Below are 22,312 nucleotides of genomic sequence, written 5' to 3' on the forward strand. Positions count from 1 at the left end.
ATATCGCATTATTATTAATCATATAAAGTTAGATCTCTCCAACCATAAATCATAGTACTATTTTATACAAATTATTTAATGAGACTATGTGTCTTAATACTTCTAATGGACAAAAAAAAAAGGATTACTGGATTAATAAATAAATAAACTTCAAAAGAAGGTATAGAAGAAATGTGCATAAGAAGTTGATTTAATTTAAAAGGCATTTTTAGCAGTAAAAAACACTTAAATTATCAACCCCTCTCTCTCTCTCTCTCCAGCTTCGACGCGAAGAAGCCATTCTCCTCTCTATCGTGTTTGCATCCAGAATTTTTCTGTTACAGGTAAAACAATCCCTTTTTCCCCTTCATTTGCTTACAATTGAGATCTGTATTTGAGCATTATTTTTGCATTCGCTTTATTCGGTTTGGGTCTACCCGGTTTAAGATCCACGCAGAAATCCCAGATCTAGTTTGGCATGTATCTTTTTTATTTGTTTTGGTACCCTCAATGGATGTAATTTCGCCCATATGTATCGTTTTTAGCTAATACCGTTCTGTTTTATGTGTCTGATCTTCGGCGATCCGCGAATTGGTTGTTTATTATCCGGAAATCCTAATCTGAATTTTGGGGGAAAGCGGCTTAGAATCGGATCAGTTTCGATTCAATATTACATTAAGGTATGCCGGAGAAATGAATAGAAGTAGGAAATAGAAGATGAAAGATTGTTGCTTTTTATAAGACAATAGTGCAAACCATTTTTAACTGGGGTTAAACTGTCTTAGAACCTCGTGTGTTAGTAGTAAAGAATTCTGAAGTAGACACATCTTATTGAGCATGGAGAAGTATAAGGAATCCCAGTTTTGCTCTTGGGAATTGCTTGTTTCCCCTCCCCAAGTGTTTTATGGTATCTTTGTGTTAATTGATCGACTGTTTAAGTATCCTTGTCTTTATGGTATCTTTATGTTAATTGATTGACTGTTTATGTATCTTTGTCTTATGCGGTAAACTATAGAGTAGAGGTCTTGTAAGTACTGTAAGATCTTGTAGCAATTGTTTTTTGCTGAGGGCTTGAGTATTTATTAGGGAATAGATGTGGAAGCTTATAACTTGTTGGACTTTTGCATCTTCTGCAATAAGGGTTTTCTTTAAATGTTACCAATAGGATCAATTTCTCTGCCATATTATTGTCCACAAACAAGATATTCTATTTCTTCTCTTGGCTTAGTGTGGGAAGCTATTGAAACACTACCCAAAGAGATCTAGCAGAACAGATAAAAATGTGTCTATTTAGTTTTCTACAATTGATGAAAGCATAGGTAGATTTGAAGTCTAGTTATGTCCCATGAAGGAAATCTTCTATAATCTGCTATATTTATATCTATGAAAACCCTTTCTTATTTCATGACTCATGCTTATATAATAATATAAACCTTTATTGGAAGTCATCTCTAAAAAAATTTATCATTGTTATCCACTCTGCATAGTAGTCAATTTAGGAGAATCACTTATGTTGGAAAACATAGTTATATTATATTCAGGAGTATCCTAATGAATTTAGCTGATATTTCACAATAATATTATCTTTGATTGGATCGATGATCAATTTAGTATTTTCATCTCAATGGAGTACCTTTGCAGTTAATAGCAGTCTTGTCTGCAACGCAAGGACATTGGAACACTTACGAGTATTATGTTAAAAAAAGAGTGTAGAAGCCAACTCTAATATTTGTTACTAAAACTAGGAATCCTGATCTGGGCATCTTAACTAATTATTGGTGAGAGCAACAAGTAGAATACTGGGGTAGAGGAGAGGATTTGGATTTGCACTTTTGGGCCCATAGACTATCTAGTCATTAGCTAGTTTTAGTTATCAAGTACTTTGGTGTGTACTTTGTTGCCTTAAAAATCTCTTTCCATCTTAAAAGGGTTTATGAATTAAGCTACATTCTTTTCCTGTAGTAATTTCCCTATTATGTATAGATATATTGGATCAATTGAATGCTGAATATGAGTTATATGTTAGCTAATCCATATTGTGTTTAGATTCTTTGCCTCCTCAAATCAACTCCTATTACCTTTTAGTTACTTTTGACCTATTTAATCCTTCCCCCCTTCCCCTTTTGCAAATATAACATGTTCAGCAATAAACCATTTGTCTTTTCTTCATTATGCCTGCATTTATGATAAAGGGGAAGGTTTCTACTATATCTTTCTCTCTGGTGTATTGAAACGAACAAGCTCAAAACCATGACACGAGAAGCTCATAATATTATTTTCTCTAAAAAAATTGTATTTGCAAAGATTAATTCACCTGAAGGCTCTTATGTTATTACTTTGGCTTATTTACAATATATACATTTTTTTAAGTTTGTTTGTTGTTTGAGTTGCATTTCTGTTCTTAGGCTTTTGAACTGATTTTGGAAGAAGAGTCTCTCTTCTTTTCTAACCAAACAGGGGGTGGGGAATAGGTATTCTCTTCAATGTTTTATCTTTTTAACTGACATCTATACTAACATTGTATATGAGCATAAATGCAGTAGCTGTGAGATATCAGTAGCGGCAACAGAAAATGCCAGCCCAGAAGATTGAAACTGGTCACAATGACACAGTTCACGATGTTACTATGGACTATTATGGAAAACGTGTGGCTACAGCATCTTCTGATACCACCATAAAAATAACTGGTGTGAGCAACAATGCTGCTTCGCAACACCTTGCTACGTTGAGTGGCCATACGGGCCCTGTTTGGCAGGCTGGCTGGGCTCACCCCAAATTTGGCTCAATCCTTGCGTCCTGTTCCTATGATGGTAAGGTAATAATCTGGAAGGAAGGCAATCAGAATGAGTGGGCACAAGCTCATGTTTTTAGCGAGCACAAATCATCGGTTAATTCCATCTCCTGGGCTCCTCATGAACTTGGGCTTTGCTTGGCTTGTGGTTCTTCTGATGGTAATATTTCAGTGCACACCGCCAGGTCAGATGGTGGTTGGGACACTACAAGAATTGACCAAGCTCATCCAGTTGGGGTAACATCAGTTTCATGGGCGCCTTCAATGGCTCCTGGTGCTTTAGTTGGTGCAGGTGTGCTTGAACCTGTTCAAAAGCTGGCATCTGGTGGATGTGATAACACTGTTAAAGTTTGGAAGTTGTATAATGGTGTTTGGAAGATGGATTGCTTCCCTGCACTTCAGATGCACACTAACTGGGTGAGAGATGTAGCTTGGGCACCAAACTTGGGACTTCCAAAGTCAACAATTGCTAGTGCTTCAGAGGATGGTACGGTTGTCATATGGACTGTGGGAAAGGAGGGAGATCAGTGGGAGGGCAAGGTTCTAAAAGACTTCAAATCTCCTGTTTGGAGAGTCTCATGGTCTCTTACCGGAAACTTGTTGGCAGTTGCAGCTGGGGATAACAATGTCACTTTGTGGAAAGAAGCTGTTGATGGGGAGTGGCAACAGGCCTCCACTGTTGACCAATAGAGCTGGAACTTGGGAAGTAATAGAATTCATGTTTTTGTGTTCTCTTTCTACCATTCAGACCTTTTTCCTAGCTGAGGCCTGAGTGAGAGTTAGCCCTTTAATTAAGGACTGTTTACTTTGATTTGATTCTTCTCGTTTACTCAGTATGCATTCAATTTCACTTCAGCTATAGACCTTTTTCTTTCTGCCTGTTTTGTGTATGCCTTTTTATGTTGAATTTTCAATATACTTGGTGATTAAATGTGTCAGGTTTTATTATATGACCACTTTTTGACTATGCCATGGAATTGTCATTTCCCTCTCCCATAATTTATATTGTTGGGGGAAAATATGATATTTATAGCCATGGAAAAAATTTGAACCGAGTAGATTTGATGTATTCGTGTAACATATTTTTACCTGCTCCAGCTTGAATTTAGATAATGCTATGTAACTCATCTTGATCTAAATAAACTTCTCTATTAAGGTGACTGTTGATATTAAATGTGAACTTCTTTTTTCTAAATTAATATTATTTAAGAGGGATGTTAATACAGTCTAAACCTCTGTGCATAACAATCTCGCTTGTTAAGAGAATTTTTGTCTATTAGGGTAGGTATAAGGAATAATAATTTATGGTAAAATTTAAAAATATTTTATTTTATGTCGAATTGAAGGTATTAGGTAGTCATTGAATTTAGTTATTCCACACAGTGATTGGCACTTATAAGTAGAGTAGTTGATAGTCCGTTTAGAAATGATTTGAGTTGAAATTTTATTTAAGTATGTGATTTGATTTCCCCCTCATAAACATGAAGAAAACATAGGGTTTGTGAAAAACTATTAAAATTTCTCTAGCTTTTATTCTATTTTATCAAATGAAAAATCATGACTCAAAAATAAGATATTAAAATATCGCGAATTAATTCATAACTCACATATATCATGTTTATTCATAAATAAATATTTTCAATTAGCAGGCTTTTACATTTTTATTTAATTAGCAGGCTTTTACATTTTTAAATACTAATACTTTTTAGATCCATTGAATCAATAAATTAACAATACTACTAATAAAGTAGCTTTTTTTGATATAATCCTCTCACGTGTTGCCATTCATGGCGAGTGTGACTTTTCTTTTTCTTTTCTTTTTTTTGCAAAATTTAAATTATGGATTTTTTCTTTTATAAAAAGTATATATACTTGAGTAAAGTTTTACATTTAAAAATGAAAAAGTGGACAAAAGTCCTTCTAATTTATAGTCGGATTTTTAAAAGTACATTCATATTTTACAGGATCTTATTATTCTATAAATTTTATAAAAACTGAAATTATTACTCCTCTCTAAATGCTTATCTAACAAAGTGAGCAACCAAAACAATATTAATATTTTGTTTTAAATATATCATTTATATGTATTTTTAATTATTATTTAAAAAATATATGTATTTCTTTCTTCACCATGGTAGCATATGTCAAATCTCTCCACCGCTTATCGTTTTAAAATTGTTGCGTCACTATCACCATCTCCACCGAATTCATTATTGTAATTTTTAACAACTCTCATGTAAAAATTTTGAAAAGAAAATCAAATCATCATCTCCAATCACCAAAAAAATCATTTGAATCAAATTTGAAAAATTAATCTGGGTTTAACTGCAATTGAATGCTTATAAAAGGAAAACATAGTTTCTACTTTTAGTTTCTTATCCCTTGTGTGTGTTTTTAGTTTGTTTTTTAGATTTTCCGACAAGCAATTACCTTCTCTTGGTTATAAAAACTCTATCATATAGACTTATAGATTGTGTCAATACCCATGAACATTCATCAGTCCCTTCACCCGATTTAACTTATTTTTTTTTCCTTTAGTGGTAGCTTAAATTAGACTCATATTGATTTTGACGGTGGTGTCAATGTTCTTTTTTTTTCGAGCTTTATTTTTTAAAAGAAATGGCGGGGAGCTCTTTGAGTATGTGGAGGAGCTAATGGTGAAGGAGAAATAACAAAAACACTGGTAGAGATTATCGTGACAACACAATTCTCAAACTATGCCGGCGGTAGGGACTTACCCCTATGGAGAAGACAAAATAAAGAGATCCCTAATTTAACCTCCAATATTTTTCTCCAAATTAATTAAAGTTTTCTGAAGAAAGAAAAAAAAATCTTTTTAAAAAGAAGATCAATATGTAAAATACACGTGTCAAGCACACGAATTATAGCAAAAGACAAATTTGGTTATGATGTTTTAAGATGTTCCTTATTTTATTTTAAAATAATTCAGAGAGAAATAGAATTTCAATAAAGTATGAGTGTGTAATTAAAAATCCAGCTATAGGTTAAAAGGATTTTTGACCTTTTTTCTCTTTTAATAGAAATAAAAATCTTACGTTTTGAAATTGAAATTTTTTAGATCCTAAATTCTAAATAGTTTATCACCTCATTTTAGATTTATGATTAAAAAAAAAAAAATGCTTGAAATGCTTTCTTAAATTTAAAATGCAAGTTGAGATTAAATTTAAGGGAAAATTTTTATATATTGGCAAATTAATAAATTAAATTTAATGTTATAACTACACTTTGATTTAGTTGTGTCCTGTAACAAACTGTTTGTTAATGACCTCCCTCCCTTAAGCTCTCGCTCGCTCCCTCTCACTTTTATATAAACACAAGTGTATAAAACACATTTTTTTTGTATAAAGCAAGAAAAAAATTGTATATATACATATATTTTCGTTCTCATCTCCCATATCTCGGTCGGCACCCTCGCCTCTATCGCTAATGCAAATAGAGACAAAATGTATAAATTATGTTTCTGTTTGTATAAAGCGAGAGAAAAAATGTATATACACTTGCAAATACATATATTTTCGTTTTATACACTTATAATTCTACAATACAAATGTTCCCCTGCCCAATTTTCTTTTGTATTTCTCTCTTTTTCGTTTTATATTACACAAATTATACAATTGGTTTGTATACAACTACTTTCTTTTGTATATGTATAGCGAGTTATACAATTGGTTTCTTTGTATATTTGTAGCGAATTATACGTATTTATATTTGTTATAGAGCGCAATTATGCAAACTTTCTTATAACATACAAATATAAATTTCGAAAAAGGATCAAAATTGCCCCTAAATTATGCGAAATAGACCACTTATACCCTCCATTACATTTTGGGATAAAAAATATCCTCGCTGTTATCCCAGGAGACCACAAGTATCCTCAAGAGTTACACCCCAATTTTTAGTGACGTGACATGCCACATGAGACTAATGGCAGTGCTTAGGTGACATGATTAGTCCCGCGTGGCTTGCCAAGTCAATAAAAGTAGGGGGTATTAACTCTTGAGGGTATATGTGGTCTTTTAGGTTAACAACATGGACTTTTTTTATCCCAAAATATAACAAAGGGTATAAGTAGTCTATTTCACATAGTTCAAAGGCAGTTTTGATCCATTTCTGTATAAATTTTGTGTTTGCTATATGTGAAAGTATAAAAGTAGGGGGTGTTAACTCTTGAGGGTATATGTGGTATCTTAGGTTAACAGCAGGGACATTTTTTATCCCAAAATATAACAAAGGGTATAAGTGATCTATTTCACATAGTTCAAGGGTAGTTTTGACCCATTTCCATATAAATTTTGTGTTTGCTATATGTGAAAGTAGTCCTAAATTTAATTATATTTTAAAATAAACTTAACCCCTTCATTTTTATTTGAATAAAAATAAACGATTTAAGTAAAATTATATATAGAGTATATTTATCTTTTAAATCTATCATCGACAAATAAAGTAGTAGTAAAAATTTATTCGGGAAAAAGTGAAATGAATAGTTAAATTTGGGGGCATAAAATGAAGAATGAGTTAAATGTAATTTCATGGTGCCCGCCAATTTCATCTATTTCCCTCTCTCTTTCTTCAAAGCTTGAGCGGTTTATCTCGAATTTTCCGTAGGGTTCTTCTCTGATCGCTTTCAACTTTCGATAACAGAGAAACCTAGCAATGTCATCGTCACTCCATACTGAAGATTCTCAATGGAAAAACCCTAGCATTTATAGCCGCAAGGACAAATCGCTCGGTCTTCTTTGCTCCAAGTAATCTCTCTCTTCTTTTCTTTTGCATTTGTGTTTTATGCCTGATTCATAGTCCTAAGCGTATCTACGCCACAACTCGATCTTAGAACGAGATGTTTATGTGAAATACGTAGTAAGTATACTAGTCGTGTTAGTGTAAGTGATTGATTGATGAGAAAATGTTGATGCTCGAGGAATTTTAGGGTTTTGAAATAATTTTGACTTTAAGATTCTGATTAAGGGTGACGAATTAAATAAATTCTATATGGAAACTAAAGAAAAATCCTTAAGAAGCACAAACAGATCCAAGATTTGAATTTATGGGTTGCCATAGCAGTTTCAAGTTGATATATCATATTAATTGAGTTCACGATTAATAAATATTTAGTGGATATACATAGAATTCTTGAAACTTTATACATTTATACTCCCTCTATTCCAAAATAAGCGGTGTTTTAGCCTTTTATTTTGTTTCCAAATAAGTGGTGCATTAGGATTTCAAAAAGGAATTGACCTTATTCTTCCATGTTTTAGGATTTTAAGAAGGAATTGATCTTATTCTTCCAAAATTACCCTTCTTTAGTAGTTTTACACTACTAAAGAATCATTTTTTTGGATGACAAGGGAAACTCGCAGTAGCTACCCTTTGGTTGTGCACTGCGCACACGGTAAAAATCTCGCTCCTATGCAATAGCTCGTAAATCACATAGGAGAGGTAACTCACACTAGACAAGTCCGGTGCAACGAGCTCAACCCAGAAGCAAACCCCTTGCTTCCGCTGGCAAGGGGTTTCAAACTTGAGACCTCCAATATGGAAGTCCCAAGCCCAAACCACTGGGCCATCCCGAAGGGGTACACCATTAAAGAATCATTTCTTTCTTCAAGGCATACATTTAATTAGAGGTAAGTTTCTAAGGCATTTAATTAGGGGTAAGTTTCTACTTATTTTTGAACTGAGGGAGTATACCAGAATTTATTAGGATTCCCGTGAACCCACACACAACATGGATCTGCCTTGGGGTCGAGAGTGCAAATGCTCATAGTTCGATTGAATTCAATTGAACGAACTCAAGTCATAGTCTCATAGACATTAGTTTCGTATACTCCCAACTCAAAAACACTCTATAAGGAATTAAACAAAACCAAGAGAAGTTTAATAGATATCATCATGACAATCAAAGAGAAATGCTCGGATTGGGAATGAAGGGTTTTATCCTCTCTTTTTTTTCCCATTCTTTCTTCATCTCCTCTCTTCGTGAGCTTCCTCAAGGGGTTCTCTTTAACTTGGAGCCGTAAATATGTTTATAACCTCCTTGGAGTCACTTTCTATCGGAACCTTCATGTTTATAGAATGCAAGGAAGTCCTTTTTTATAGCGACTTAGGGACTTCTGGCTGGCTTAATTTGTTGGAGAGACACGTTGTTGGTTTTCTAGCTCAGCAGCTCTGAGCAACTATTTTGCAAATCTTTAGGAAATTGAGCATGTCCTTTGTAGGAGTTTTATCATGTCTCAGGCTCTCAGCTCGTTGGAAAGTTTTGAATATTAGTTTTTGAAGTTGAGAGATTTTTTATCTGGTATATTGATTGTATGTTCTTTGTCAATTTTTTTTGTTTCCTTCATCTACAAAATTAGGTAGAAATGTGTGGAGGAAGCTGATGATATGCCTTAAAAACATAAAAACCCAAGTAAAAGATCTGTACTTTTTCACTATAAATCAGCATATCATTACTTTCTTGACCTGATAAATTTTGTACTATTCAGTTTCTTGAAGCTATGTGATCGGGAAGGGGTGGACTCCACCATTGGTTTGGACAATGCTGCAGATCAATTAGGTCTTTGCCCTGTCTTCTCATCTACAAGTCCTCATTTTGTCTTCCCAACCGTGTCAACACCAATACGCAGATTTCTTTTTGAATATTATCACACAGAATCTCTTTGTGGTTGTAGGTGTCGAGAGGCGTCGCATTTATGATATTGTCAATATTTTGGAAAGTGTTGGGGTAATTCTTTATCTTTGGATCTTCCTCTCATAATCTTTATATGATTGAATGACTAAGGCAATTTATTTCAGGTTTTGTCAAGAAAAGCTAAGAATCAGTATAGATGGAATGGGTATAATGCAATTTCTAAGGCTGTAGATTTGCTTAAGGTAGTTGATATGCATTTTTCCTTGTCTCATATGAACATGTGCTGGGAATTTGATATTATTTGCTTATTTTGTAGAAAGAAGGACTAAAAGATCTGTCCACTGTCTCCTCCACTTGCCACAATGTTTCAAATGTATGTACACCATGTTCTTTATTTGTCCACCCTTCACCACAATGAGCCATCTATGTAGGGTGATTTGGAGTGGGACTGTAATAGTTCAAATGTGGATATTCTCCCATTAGTTCACTCAGTTAGTTACTTTGGTTTGCTCTGCGATTGCACCTTCTTCTACTAGGTCATAGCTTGTAACAATTCAGATGTTAAGGAAAAAGGAGAAGGCAAGACTGCTGGATCACATAAAATTGGTAAGGTCTTCTCTGTAGGTGTGATGGTTGTTGTTTTATAATTGATTTTTTTCCCAGTGGAGGGAACATTATTCTGATTTTCTAAAGAACTGCTGGATGTCATATATCACATTCAATATTTAGTGAGACTAACTTGAGGTCTGATTATGTAGACAACCGGAAGGAGAAGTCTTTGATGATTCTAGCACAAAATTTTGTAAAGCTTTTCCACTGTTCTGATGTAAGTGGAGCCGTACAGTTTTTCTGACTAGTTGTCAACTGTTTGCAAGCTAATGCCTTGTCTTCTGTAGGTTGACTTGATATCTCTTGACAAGGCTGCATCAGCTTTGCTTGGTGATGTCCACGATCCGATGGCTATGAAGAGTAATTCATGTTCATAATATGTTGTTATGTTTAACTTATGATTGAAAATTTGACAGAAAACTTGTTATCTTTCATAAATATGTTGCAGCAAAGACCAGACGCTTGTATGATATTGCAAATGTTTTTGTGTCCATGAATCTTATTGAGAAGGTTGGTTATATAGTTTGAATGATCAGTAACTGCGTATTCTCAAAATAATGAAATAGAGGATTATTTCTTCTGATCTTTGCAATATATATGTAGATACGCAGCCCAGATAATGGAAAACCAGTGTTTAGGTGGATAGCCTGGAAAGAAAATCTGAGGAGTGGGTCCCTTGCATCTGCTAAATCAGATGATTCAACAAGGAGAACTTTTGGGGCAGAGATCACGAATACAACTCCCAAACGATACAGGGATGATTCTTCATCTGATGTAATGTCAAATGGGCAGGTAAAAAGGTTGAAAGTTGCAAAAGATGATGAATTGAAAGATAAAAAGCAGGAGATATCAACAGAGCAGCTTAATGAACGTGGTACAAAGGATTTTGTATTTGGTCCTTTTGGTCCATCAAGTCTGCCTAGATCAGGAATTTCTGGAAAAGAAAATTTGAAACAGATTCAGAACTGGGAGGATCTTGCATCTAAATATCACCCTCAGTATCAAAATAAGGGTAATTTCTGAATCTCATTTGAATAAGTTGAATACCTTTTATTCTACCATTCCAAGTGCGGTAGGGAGGAGCGGCTGGCACCTTTCTTGGGCTATATTCTCACATATGTTGGTCCAGAAGTATACTCATTTCACAGGCTCCTCATATTAAGGCAGGATCACACGTTGAACCTTTTTCTATTCCCATCTCCCTACTCCTCATGGACAAAAGAAAAAGAATGAAAAAAGATATTTGTATACATTTTTGTGGTCGTTATTTCCTTTTTATGCTGCTCTGATTACACTTCTATTGAGCCTAGGGTCTATCGGCTATAGCATGCCTTTGAAAAGGTGAATCAGCTCTGATTAACTGTTCTGCCATTTTAAGAGTTACCCATGATAGACTACATTTCTTGAATGGAAGTACAGTTTATCCAATTTCTAGCACCCAATTCAGCTACTGTTAAGAGTAAAAATTGTTTTTCTGTTCATGTGAATGTATGTTTATATATCCATGTAATTATTACATTAATGAGGAGGTTGAAATATTTCCATTTGCCAAATGTTACAGCTGCAAATGAGCTTTTTGCTCATTATGTTGAGGCATGGGAGTCGTGGCAGGTTGAAGCTGCCAATGAGCTGCACAAACAACATGAACATTAATGTCATCTTGGATCTTTTTTTATTTCAGATGGTAGCAAACACGTTCAACAAGGACATCTCTGATGCTGTTACTCTCACTAGAGAGATGGCGGTAATTGGTTGAATATCTCCTGCATCATGTCAGTTAAGTGTGCGGCATATTATCAGTTTGTGATATCCAAGCCCTTTAGTAATATTCCGTGCCATTGCAGTTCCCAGTTCTATCCGATGAGTTTCGTCCACAAGTTCATGGGAGACGATCAATCTCTCCTACATGCTTGAATTTTTTTTTTATGAGCTTACTAGGGTTTTAAAAGGCAAATATCTGCTACAATTGATGGTTGTATCTGTGTTCCGGTTCCTTCACTCCTATTAAACCTCTTGAAGCTATCCCAAACTGAACTTCAATTTTATTGAGCTAAATTAATCGCATTGTATATATGATGCAGACATCTTACATCTTTGCTTGTCATCCCACTGTGGGGGAATGTAAATTAGAAATTGAAATATCATTGCATTTCATTGTGCAAGGGTGAAATATGCTGTATGTTGCGTAACTTATGTATGATATGGATATATATTATTTTAAGCTTGGATCTGACGAGAGTCTTATTCCTCTAAAGTGTGCCTAATCCTACACGCACATTTTGCAGAATGGGTAGGTATACTTTTGAAGTTCAATTGCTTGCAACCATTAGTGAGTTTGACTAACTCAAGCCCATGTACAATGTGGACTTGCCCTATTTTAAATGGTGAGAAATTGAGTTCATGAATTGAACATTTTTCTTCAAATTGATGGTAAAGATTCTACTCGAATACCTCAATATCAACCGATGTCGCACTACCACTACCATGGGTTTCAAGCGTTGGTAGTACAATTATGCAGTCCTCTCTGAAACAGAGTCTATAAAAGTACTCCTAGCATCGCACATTCAAAGGCTTCGTTGTAGAGCTAATCATGAGGTTCACTGTCACATGAATAAGATAGAGTTAGGAAAGAAGTTGGTTGATAGACTTGGTGATAATAATGGTGAAGGTGAACCATTTATCACTCTCCATTTAAGATACAAGAAAGTAGGTGTGTCAAATGAGCGGGTTGAGTTAAAGTTGGAGATATTAAATTGAGTTGAGATAAAAAATCGGACTGGGTCATGACGCGTCTAAGTTTAATTTGGACTCAAATGGGCTAAAAAATGAATTGGATCTTGACCCGATGAGTCAATAATTTTGACATAGAGATATTTAATTTTTATAATCACAATTTGAATTTCCGCTCAACATTTTTTAAAGTAACAAACGGATAGATAAATTCTAAAAAAGTAAAATTGATACTAATTCGTACCTTTAATATAGGAATATATCTTAGTAAAAGAGTTTTAAAACAGGTTAAAATTGGAGATTGAATTGAGTTCAATTAATGATTTTCTTTAAATGGATTGAGATTGACACGCTAGCTTTTACTAGCTGCAACAACAAATTTGACAGTTGAAGAACTTCGTAAGCCTTGGTTCCCTAGGGAAAGAGAAGGAGATAGACAGCAAGAGAGAGGGAGGCTTACATGAGCAGAATATACATTGTTGCTGGGGAGATATATGGCAACAACAGCATGGATGAATTCCGTTTGCGTTCTCTCAGTCCTGCAACAACTTGAGGCTTTAAAGAATTTCAAAACCATATTGCTGGAGTAGACTACTATATAGTAGCCTTTGAAAGTGATGTTTTTGCTTACACTTACAATGGCAATATGGCTAAGGCTGTGTAAAGTCATACAAGGTTTGAAGGATTGCAGAAGACCAATAGGCCTTACAGGTTCAATTTTGTAGGGATTGATCGACTCGTATATCTCTTTGGAAGAGTTTGCTTCAAAAGTTAATGTCTTACAATCCAACAAATTAGGACTTAGTCCCCAGACAAGCCGGTGAATCACCAAGATTAGAGGAGAACTTTTATGCAAATCCTTAATAAGGTTATTTATGTAACAGATCAACGGAAGAAGCCAGTAAACAACTACTCAACAAGAGACCAAGTTTTGAAGGTTGCTTCACAATTTATGTATGACATGTCCTTGTTAACATTGGCATGTCTGGCTTTGCAACCAAAAGAAGCTAGAAATGTGGTTTAGCATTGTTCTCCCATAATGCTTGCATTCAATTTGTTTAAGGGAACTCAGAGGAATCCCAATGCCTATAGCAACAGATACTTGGTGAAACTAGGTTAAGTTCAAACTAGGAGTGCACTACTTATAAGAATAACAAACATAAAACAATAAAAAGAACAGACCTATAAGGAAGTAAATCTCATGGAAAAAAGAAATAGAGTATTGCTAAAAGAATGTTCATTTGGGAAAAAAAAATTATGATACTAGAATGGAACATCATACTAAGAGGAGAAAAGGTATATCAATTTCATATTAAGCATATGTCCTCATCATTAGAAGTAGGAAATGAAGGAACGTAAGAATTCATTCAAGAGCCTCACCGCCCACTTGCCATATTCTCAGCAACCCACCTCTATTTACCCTCAAAACATTAATAAAATCAGAACATATAATTACCCATTCTCTTACATGGTGCAATTTCAACTTTTAAGAAACAATCAAAATCAGAAAGTCTAGACCATGTGAAGGAAAATGGCCACCGAGGGTTTTATGAAAGTCAGTCCAATTGAGTGTCTTCATTTAAAATATTACAAATCACAACTTCTTATGATTAAACTAATTAACTTTTTACAGTTGTGAGAGTGGAGCCTTCAAGAACAACTCATCATCTTTCCATTCAATACCTAGTAAAATGATAAAGAATAATAAAACTTTGGAAGGGTAAATGAGTACCTTGGTGGCACCAGCATCGAGGCTGTTGAAAACCAACTCCTCAACATAGGTGCAGAACTTCCAAAAATATCAGAGCTTTCCAGATAAGGAGGCAACCACCCCTCAAAAATCCAACATTTCATTCAAATGCCTCATTCTTGAGCTGATTTATCTCTTTTGGATTTACTGAGTGTCTTTACACTTGGTACTTTTGTGAGCTCTTGGCTCTTGCTCAGGAGTTTCATCTCCATGTTGTATATTGCTTAGGTCAAATTGTATTTGTACTTATTTGTATGCAGAGGTTAGGCTCCAGCCCCCCTCTCCATCTCCTTTTGACTTATCAATACACTCCCCTTGTGGGACTTATTTAAAAAAAAACAGAGCTTGTTACTTATCAAAAGATGGAGATACATCGCGAATGAAAAACATTAAAACTGCAAATCAGAAGGGCGTGGGTTCAATATCACCCCCATTAATCATGGAAAAGTTATTGCCCCTTATGCAGAGTAAAAGGTTAAATTTGACCCTTTACCCTTTTTTCTTTAGCAAATTGAGGCTCAGATTTGTGTAATGATAAGGCGAAAGAAAGGCCAACCACGCCATAGCTGCAACACTCGGTTGCATGTGTGAGTTATGCATCTCAATTACAGGACATACTGGGTTGCCCCTCCAAGATAAAGGTTGGGCAATCTCAATGCCTGAATTTAGTTAGCCCAGAAATCATCACTGCTTCTTTAATAATTTTCATAGTCGTGTTGTTGTAGTGTAGTTGTGTGTATCAACTTATGAGCATACTTCTAAGGTGGAAAAAATCAAAGAAACCCAGAAACTCAAGTGTACTCTCTCTGTCTCTTTCTTTTTTAAGGGATGTTGGTTTGTTCTAATAAATGGAGAATCATAGGCAAAGCATAGAGAGAAAGGCAACCACTCTCCATAGAAATCCCATACTTTCTGCTGCCTCATTCTTGCCTTTTTAAGGCTAACCTAACAAAAGAGAATTCACAAAACTTGAAGCGTCTTTTAGCCATTTATTTCTCCTGAGGCTCAAATTTGTTATTAAACCAGACAAAAGGAGACAAAGCAACCGCCATGGCTGCAGATTTCGGTTGCAAAACGGAGATGCCTTAACGGGTTGCCTCACCAAGATAAGAGTAGCTCCAAGGAGAAGCAAGTATGCAAAGCAGGTCCTCCTCGCTGCATGCAAATGCACAAAATCTAAGAAACTAGACCGCTAATATCCTTAAGTTAGCTGGTATAACAAAGATGGACCTTTCAATATCAACAATTTTGAAAGAGACACTCGGATGCACAAGGGCGATGTTTAACAGAGACTCTTCAGAGAATTCAAGACCCTCATTGGCCTTCCAGATTATATATGCAAACCTAAAGATCAACCGGGATGGAGTACAACTTTAGAAGTAAAATATGTAAATCAATATTTTTTATTTGTTTGAATTGTAAGAAAATTAGAAGTACTTGGAGTGCATTTGCTACCATCGAACTGGTTGGTCGTAATAGCATCACGAACAACGACTACAAAGAGAAAAATCCCAAAAAATTTACTTATGAGCAAACAGTAGTCAACACTCAACACATGTATTATATACAGATTACCTGTTATACAATTATTTTGTCTCCAATCATCGACTCCAAGGTACAAACACTTGCCGTCTTGTAAACAACGGCAAGAACAAAGACAAAGTTAGTAGTTTTATACCTATCCTAATGGATACTACCAAGTACCAACTAAAACTCAAAAAAACTGTACCTTTAAAACCTTACAATGTCCATCTGGCCTCCTGTGATTTTAGTACCAATTTCCAACAAAAAGCATCCGATATCTAAGAGTTCGGAGCCTCTACTTTTCAGCCAAAGCTTGTGGGGTAAAGCATGCATATCATCTGAAATGTTGTATTTCGATGTCGCTGGTGTAAAGCAAGCATTCAAAACCATAGTTCAAATGGCCAGACAAAAAGGAAACACAACAGAAGATGAAAGAATCAGGCACATATACTGTCTCTATAAGCTGGGCTAAAAGTACCTAAGCACCAATATGTATGTTCCAACTCAACTTCAGCTAGAATAAGTAATTAAAACATCTCTACATACAGTAGTGAGCAACAAAAAATATATTTCATATCTCACTCTCTTTGTGTGTGTGTATATATACACACTTCCAGCCCTCCCCTTTTTGGGGACGCGGCACAGGTAGAGAAAATATATTTTAGCAAATGAAGAACCGGGAATGCAATGTACGTGAACATCTTGCAATAAAACCAAAATCTAAATCTAAAAAAATCAATGTTTTGTGCAGCCATACCAGTCCTCCCAATTACAAGTAAAATCACAAAATAATAAATAAAATAACATCTATAAAAAGATATTAATGAACACAAACCGTCAAAGAGCCTATCAGTTGAGCAATGCATGCAATTGTATAAACAACAACAACCATTCCAATCTATGAACATCATAGTTGTCATGCAAACAGCAGCAGCAATACAATAGAAAATATGACGTTAGTCCAGCATTTTGCAAAAATATCACCATATGTTTCTCTCATAAGCACCTGTCCATCTCGTGAGACACCATCAAAAGAAAGTACAACTTCAGGTGATGAAGCACAAACTGAGCAGAGCTTTCTGCACATCAATATCAAAGAAACTAATACTTAACATTGTCATCCACCTTAACATAGCAGGTCCCAATGCCTATAGCAATAGATACCTGCTGGAGAGTGGAAAGTGGAAACTTAGGATTACACTAGTTATAAGAATATAAGAATAACAAACACAAAAGAACAAGAACAGTCTTGTAAGGAAGTAATGGTAACCAAAGGAACATAAGAATTCATTGAAGAGCCTCACCGATCAATGCCATTTGCGCAAGCAACACACAGACTCACTGGTACGATAAGTCTAAACAATTAAAACTACATGAAAGCACGACTTGCCATCGTTAGTCACTTAACTATGATGTTCCCCGCAGCCCACATCCTCCAAACATTTACAAAATCAGAGAACATGAACCATATTATTCCCCATTTTCTTACATGGCATAATTTCCCCTTTTTAAGAAACAATCAAAGTCAAAAAGTCTAGACCGGTGTAAAGGAAAATGGCCACTGAGGGCGTTAACGAAAATCTGTCCAATTGAGTGTCTTTTAGAGTTGTTCAAGTGGGGCCTTCAAGAACAACTTCACATCTTTCCATTCAATAAGGAATATTAAAACTTTGGAAGGGCACCAGCATCAAGGCTGTTGAAAACCAATTCCTCAACAACCCTTGTGAAATCATACGAGAAAACCTCTGACCAAAATAGCTTAACGCTTCCCGTCTCCCTAAAAAAAGTAAAAACAAATACTATAACTGTTGAACATCCTTAACATCAAGAATGACAAAACAATTTGTTTAAAAGAAAAGGATTTTTTGAATTTACTTGATATTTTCTATGACACATATTCTTGAAAACTACAATTTCCCTGATTTTCTTAAATATGTATCTAAGAATGTCGATGTAACTTCAAAAAGACATCAAGTTCTTGATATTTTCTTAAGAAACACGCATGCAATAATTTCAAGAAAATACAATATCATGATAATGGGAAGAACAATAGCATTACTTAGCAGATAGATTGATTTAGGGCTTTGATCGAACAACGTCAAATTGTCAATGGACAGTTAAGAGCAGCAATTCGGTGGACTACTCTAAGATGCGCCGGTAGCGGATGGAAGCTCCGGTTCTTTAATTTGAAATCAGAGGAAGAAAGGCGGTGGTGACGTCTAAAATGCGCTACTTTTATAGTTTCCAAAAGAAAAAACTTTTTGTAAATACACGCATTTTTTTTTTTTAAAAAAAGATGGTTAATACAAAATAAATTACTTTTTGTTAATTTTTATCCTAATAGTGCCCATTTATTTATTTTACTTAATTATTGATTGGTGCAAATTTCGGTGTATAATAGGGTGGTAAATGATATATTATAATGTTTAACTTTTGTTTGGTTATTGCTGTATACCAGTTGAACAATTTAACATATGCGATTTTTATAGGTCAAATAAGAATTTAAAATTTATGATTCCAAATTAAGATTATAAAATTTTTTTATATATATTAAATAGATTTTTTTAAAAAATATTGAATTTAGACCAATAAAATTAATATTTTGAATTCCCGGGTATATTATGCATATTTATATTTGTCATTCCATAATTAAAATATAATATTTCAAATAATATAAATATTTTTATACTAAAGAAATCACAATTTTATATTTTAATAAACTAAAAGTTAAATGAATATACCAAAAAACAAATTTGAATTCATTCATCTGTCAAACAATAGTTGTCCATTGATTTTGCACTTTTTTTAAAAAATTATAAATAAAAGAATATTTTTATTAGATCACACTTTAAATATAATAATTAATATAATGTCTTGAAAAATGTTATGAAAAAATTACTATAATTAATGATAATAATAAATTAGAAACTAAATAATAGTGGAAAAAAGGATATATAAACTCTCAAACTATCGTAAATGGTATGTCAATATCTTTTGTCATGCTTTTGGGACAATGATGTCCCGCCGTTCAAATGCAAGAGCATATATACCTTTTATACTAACGAATATACACATGTCATACCGATCCAACATTTATTAAGTATCGGATCGACGGATAAGATTGTGTCACGTATCCCTATTTAATCTAGATTGTGTCACGTATCCCTATTTAGTCTTCTGTTAGAATGAAAGACAAATACTCTAATTTTTAAACGATAAAAACACCTATATTCAAAAAGTATAACAGAAGTTATTTGCATACTATTCAAGATAGTTAAAAAAATATATTTATCCTTTTGCCCAATAATAGTTCAGCGATTCAAAAAAGCTATTAAGTTGAGAAAAAAATTGAAGAGCAATGTCTCTCTTTTTTTATTTTGTAAATTTTCCTACTATACTAAGATTATTTCTCTGATTACAATTTCTCTGATGACGATAATTATACCCTTGAAGTTAGCAATACAAATAATAACAATTGTGATCATCATTATCATCCTTTAATAAAATATTTCCTAATTTTTAAAAAATATGATCTAATTTGACTTGGAATGAAGTTTAATAAAAAAAAGAATAATATTTTAATTTTGTAGTTCTAAATTAAAATTATGTCTAATTTACCAATATGTCCTTTAATCTTGTGGTCTTAAACATGCCACGTAAAAAGTTAAAGTGTTGCCAAAAAATAAAAAAGTCATTCTTTTTTAAGATAAAATGAAATAAGATCATTCTTTTTTAAACGGACAGAATAATTATTGATTCAAAAGAAAAGTATTGTTTTTGTTTTTAAAGTAGAAGAGTGGTTTTGAGCATTGGTACAGTCTAAAGAGCATAAATTGTTGCAGGAGAAATTTATGGTAACAACAGCATAGATGAATTCCGAATGCGTTCTCTCACTTAACCCTTGCAACAACTGAAGACCCCAAGGCTTTCAAGAATTATCAAAACCGTCTTGCTACTCTAGACTATATGATAGCCCTTGAAAGTTTATGTTTTTGTTGTGCAAAGATCATAGAAGATTTGAAGGATTTCGAGAGACCAATAGCCCTGACAGATTGAATTTTGTAAGATTGAGGGTGAAATCTCTTGGGAAGAGCACCTTACCTCAGACAACCACAAAGATTAGACAACCTTCACGTATCCGGAAAACAACAGTTCAATATCATATGAAAAGATGTGCCCTGTCAAAAGAGAGGGGAACTTGTGGTTCTGATTACATTTATTCAAGTTTCTTTCAAATATCTTTTAGGGCCAGAAAAATGCATTTCATGTCTATCTCATTCAATGGAAAAGAAGACAAAGAATAATGGTGTTAATCCAAATTAAACTTGACTAGGACATTAGTTTGGATTACTGAAGAAGCCGTTGATTGATGGCATAATCTCCGGAGACTTGTTTCGAACAAACTTCCTTAGAGCATGCTCTGAATATTTCTCCCCTTCTGAAAAATTATCCAGCACTCCTGCTGCCCTGTTTTCCTTTGTCACCCTGAGAATTTTGCAAACATCAAGACACGGTCAGTAGGGTGTGGGGGTGGATGCAACTTGCATGTGGAGAGTTCAGTAGGGGTCAACTGAATCACCTATCAAAAGATAATATCGTGCAAATAGGGTAAAACTTATGTCAAATAAATAAATTTGGAATCGTATCTAGTGTAGTAGCAAATGTCGCTCAAAAATTGCATTCGGTCACGTGTTCTAAATCTCGGGTGTGGCTTTTACACTTTTCAATAATCTCCTTCATAATATTCCAAACGCTGCCACAGCTAAAAAAGATGCAATCTAGTACAACACAACTTAAATATGGGCGGTTTCATTGCCTAGCAGATGTTATACCAGTTGATCAACTGACTTGATTTGTACCACCAACAAAGAATCAAACAAAATTGATCCAAAATTAGAGAAATTTTACCAGGTTTTCCCTCTTCCGTTTCTCGCAATTGTAACCTCATATGTTGCTTTAAAGTCATACCAGTTAAACTCTTAGAGGCTTTCCTTCTTTATCGAATAATTGATTGTCAAAGAATCCTCATGTAGATCACAATCAGTGGTGGATCTATGTATTACTAATTGGTCCAGTCAAATCCAGTAGCTTTAGTTGGCTCGAAGTATGTGGGTTTTAAATTCACTAAATAAGTACCATAATAATAGAATTCGAAACAAGCAAGTCAATACAGGAAATCTTAAAAATTGAATCCATTCAAATGTTGAATCCATCTCTAACCCAAACATATACATATATCCTTTCATCAGCATCTAAACAAACAATAAACATAAAGGAGGCATGCAGTTTTTAGGAAGATAAATAAGGGTAGATCAATCACTCGTTTTCTTTTTTAAAAAATATGTATGTTTATATGAAAAGGGAAAATGGCTCGACCTATAATATACAGATTACAGGGTGGTGGATTGGGCAGCCTACCAATGGAGTTAGTTACCTTGGATTGTTAAATCAATCGATCAACTAAGCCTAAAATTCTAAGCTATCACATGAATTCTCTACATACATGCCCGATCTAGTTCTCGAATTGACGTGACAATCTTTAATTCGACAAAGTATCCAATTAAAGCTGGCTAAATCAAATTAACACAAATTAGACAAGGCATAAACGGATATGAAGAGGTTACCTGACTTCAGGGTTGGTGCAGATATTACGAACCAATTGCATTCCACAGATCCCTACAGCAACGCCTACGGCTGCAAAAAGTGGATACACCTGCGCCACCACAAATATAGAAGATATATAATCACTCAGATCTAATCGCTAAACCAACATTCAACCCTTAAACAAGAAAAGCCCCCAATAATCCATTAAAAATCGCCGATATCATAGGAAGTTTTTAAAAAATCTTTATAATAAGGAAATAGAAGGGAGGAGATCTATGGCGGAAGAATAAAACATACCTCAGGCCTCAGCCATCGATTAATGGTGGAAGAAGCCATAGAAAAACGGGGGAAAGAACATGCAAACTTTACGATCTTTTTGAGACTGTTGATGATGATGACCTAACCTGTTCATTTCGCCCCCTACCCTATTTATATTCTCGCGATATCGAAATTCTTCATTGACTGCAATTTGCATTGCTTTCAATTTACGAAAAGGCCCATAAAGTTTTAAAAAAAGTCATTGAAGCTCTAATTTTTTTTTCAATTTCTAGAACGACTTGAAAAGTTTTTTATGATACATAGTCAAACATTAAATACGGTAAAATCTTTTTTTTTTAGTTGTTATAACAAAATTTTGTTATATAGGAATGTAGACTTTTTTCAAAAAATTAGT

General features: G+C 34.3%; 3 protein-coding genes and 3 long non-coding RNA genes across 10 annotated transcripts; 2 read left to right on the plus strand and 4 right to left on the minus strand.

The window, feature by feature from the left end:
- Window positions 1-3,718, plus strand: LOC101265789 (protein transport protein SEC13 homolog B). The gene is made up of 2 exons (XM_004232212.5): window positions 1-323; window positions 2,520-3,718. Exon 2 carries the CDS (start codon window positions 2,552-2,554, stop codon window positions 3,458-3,460), a length of 909 nt encoding a protein of 302 aa, XP_004232260.1. The 5' UTR covers window positions 1-323; window positions 2,520-2,551; the 3' UTR covers window positions 3,461-3,718.
- Window positions 3,719-7,306: 3,588 nt separating this feature from the next.
- LOC101264581 (E2F transcription factor-like E2FF) lies at window positions 7,307-12,252 on the plus strand. Of its 4 annotated transcripts, none has more exons than XM_004232208.5 (11): window positions 7,307-7,536; window positions 9,277-9,347; window positions 9,463-9,515; window positions 9,587-9,664; window positions 9,739-9,795; window positions 9,959-10,028; window positions 10,181-10,248; window positions 10,319-10,391; window positions 10,480-10,541; window positions 10,635-11,043; window positions 11,593-12,252. In XM_004232208.5, exons 1-11 carry the CDS (start codon window positions 7,445-7,447, stop codon window positions 11,682-11,684), a joined length of 1,125 nt encoding a protein of 374 aa, XP_004232256.1. In that variant the 5' UTR covers window positions 7,307-7,444; the 3' UTR covers window positions 11,685-12,252. The 4 variants fall into 4 exon arrangements, with proteins under 4 accessions (XP_004232256.1, XP_010316270.1, XP_010316269.1 ...); XM_010317968.4 differs by having other exon boundaries at window positions 11,713-12,252; XM_010317967.4 differs by having other exon boundaries at window positions 10,319-10,361.
- A 61-nt stretch (window positions 12,253-12,313) lies between these two features.
- On the minus strand, window positions 12,314-14,633 carry LOC138341868 (uncharacterized). Its single transcript, XR_011214946.1, has 3 exons — window positions 14,494-14,633; window positions 13,222-13,300; window positions 12,314-12,631 (listed from the first exon to the last, which is right to left on the minus strand). It is a non-coding gene; the product is annotated as an uncharacterized lncRNA (long non-coding RNA).
- Window positions 14,634-15,536: 903 nt separating this feature from the next.
- Window positions 15,537-16,380, minus strand: LOC104645715 (uncharacterized). Its single transcript, XR_011214945.1, has 5 exons — window positions 16,241-16,380; window positions 16,087-16,143; window positions 15,949-16,005; window positions 15,742-15,855; window positions 15,537-15,666 (listed from the first exon to the last, which is right to left on the minus strand). It is a non-coding gene; the product is annotated as an uncharacterized lncRNA (long non-coding RNA).
- A 345-nt stretch (window positions 16,381-16,725) lies between these two features.
- On the minus strand, window positions 16,726-18,297 carry LOC138341867 (uncharacterized). Of its 2 annotated transcripts, none has more exons than XR_011214943.1 (3): window positions 18,095-18,297; window positions 17,340-17,812; window positions 16,726-17,202 (listed from the first exon to the last, which is right to left on the minus strand). It is a non-coding gene; the product is annotated as an uncharacterized lncRNA (long non-coding RNA). The 2 variants fall into 2 exon arrangements; XR_011214944.1 differs by having other exon boundaries at window positions 16,726-17,199; window positions 18,095-18,243.
- Window positions 18,298-20,170: 1,873 nt separating this feature from the next.
- On the minus strand, window positions 20,171-22,092 carry LOC101265497 (uncharacterized). Its single transcript, XM_004232211.5, has 3 exons — window positions 21,937-22,092; window positions 21,660-21,748; window positions 20,171-20,520 (listed from the first exon to the last, which is right to left on the minus strand). The coding sequence occupies exons 1-3, from the start codon at window positions 21,973-21,975 to the stop codon at window positions 20,373-20,375; spliced, it is 276 nt and encodes a 91-aa protein (XP_004232259.1). The 5' UTR covers window positions 21,976-22,092; the 3' UTR covers window positions 20,171-20,372.
- Window positions 22,093-22,312: the final 220 nt, after the last annotated feature.

This window comes from Solanum lycopersicum, chromosome 2 (assembly GCF_036512215.1).
Source record: "Solanum lycopersicum chromosome 2, SLM_r2.1".
In the NCBI taxonomy this organism is placed as follows: domain Eukaryota; kingdom Viridiplantae; phylum Streptophyta; class Magnoliopsida; order Solanales; family Solanaceae; genus Solanum; species Solanum lycopersicum.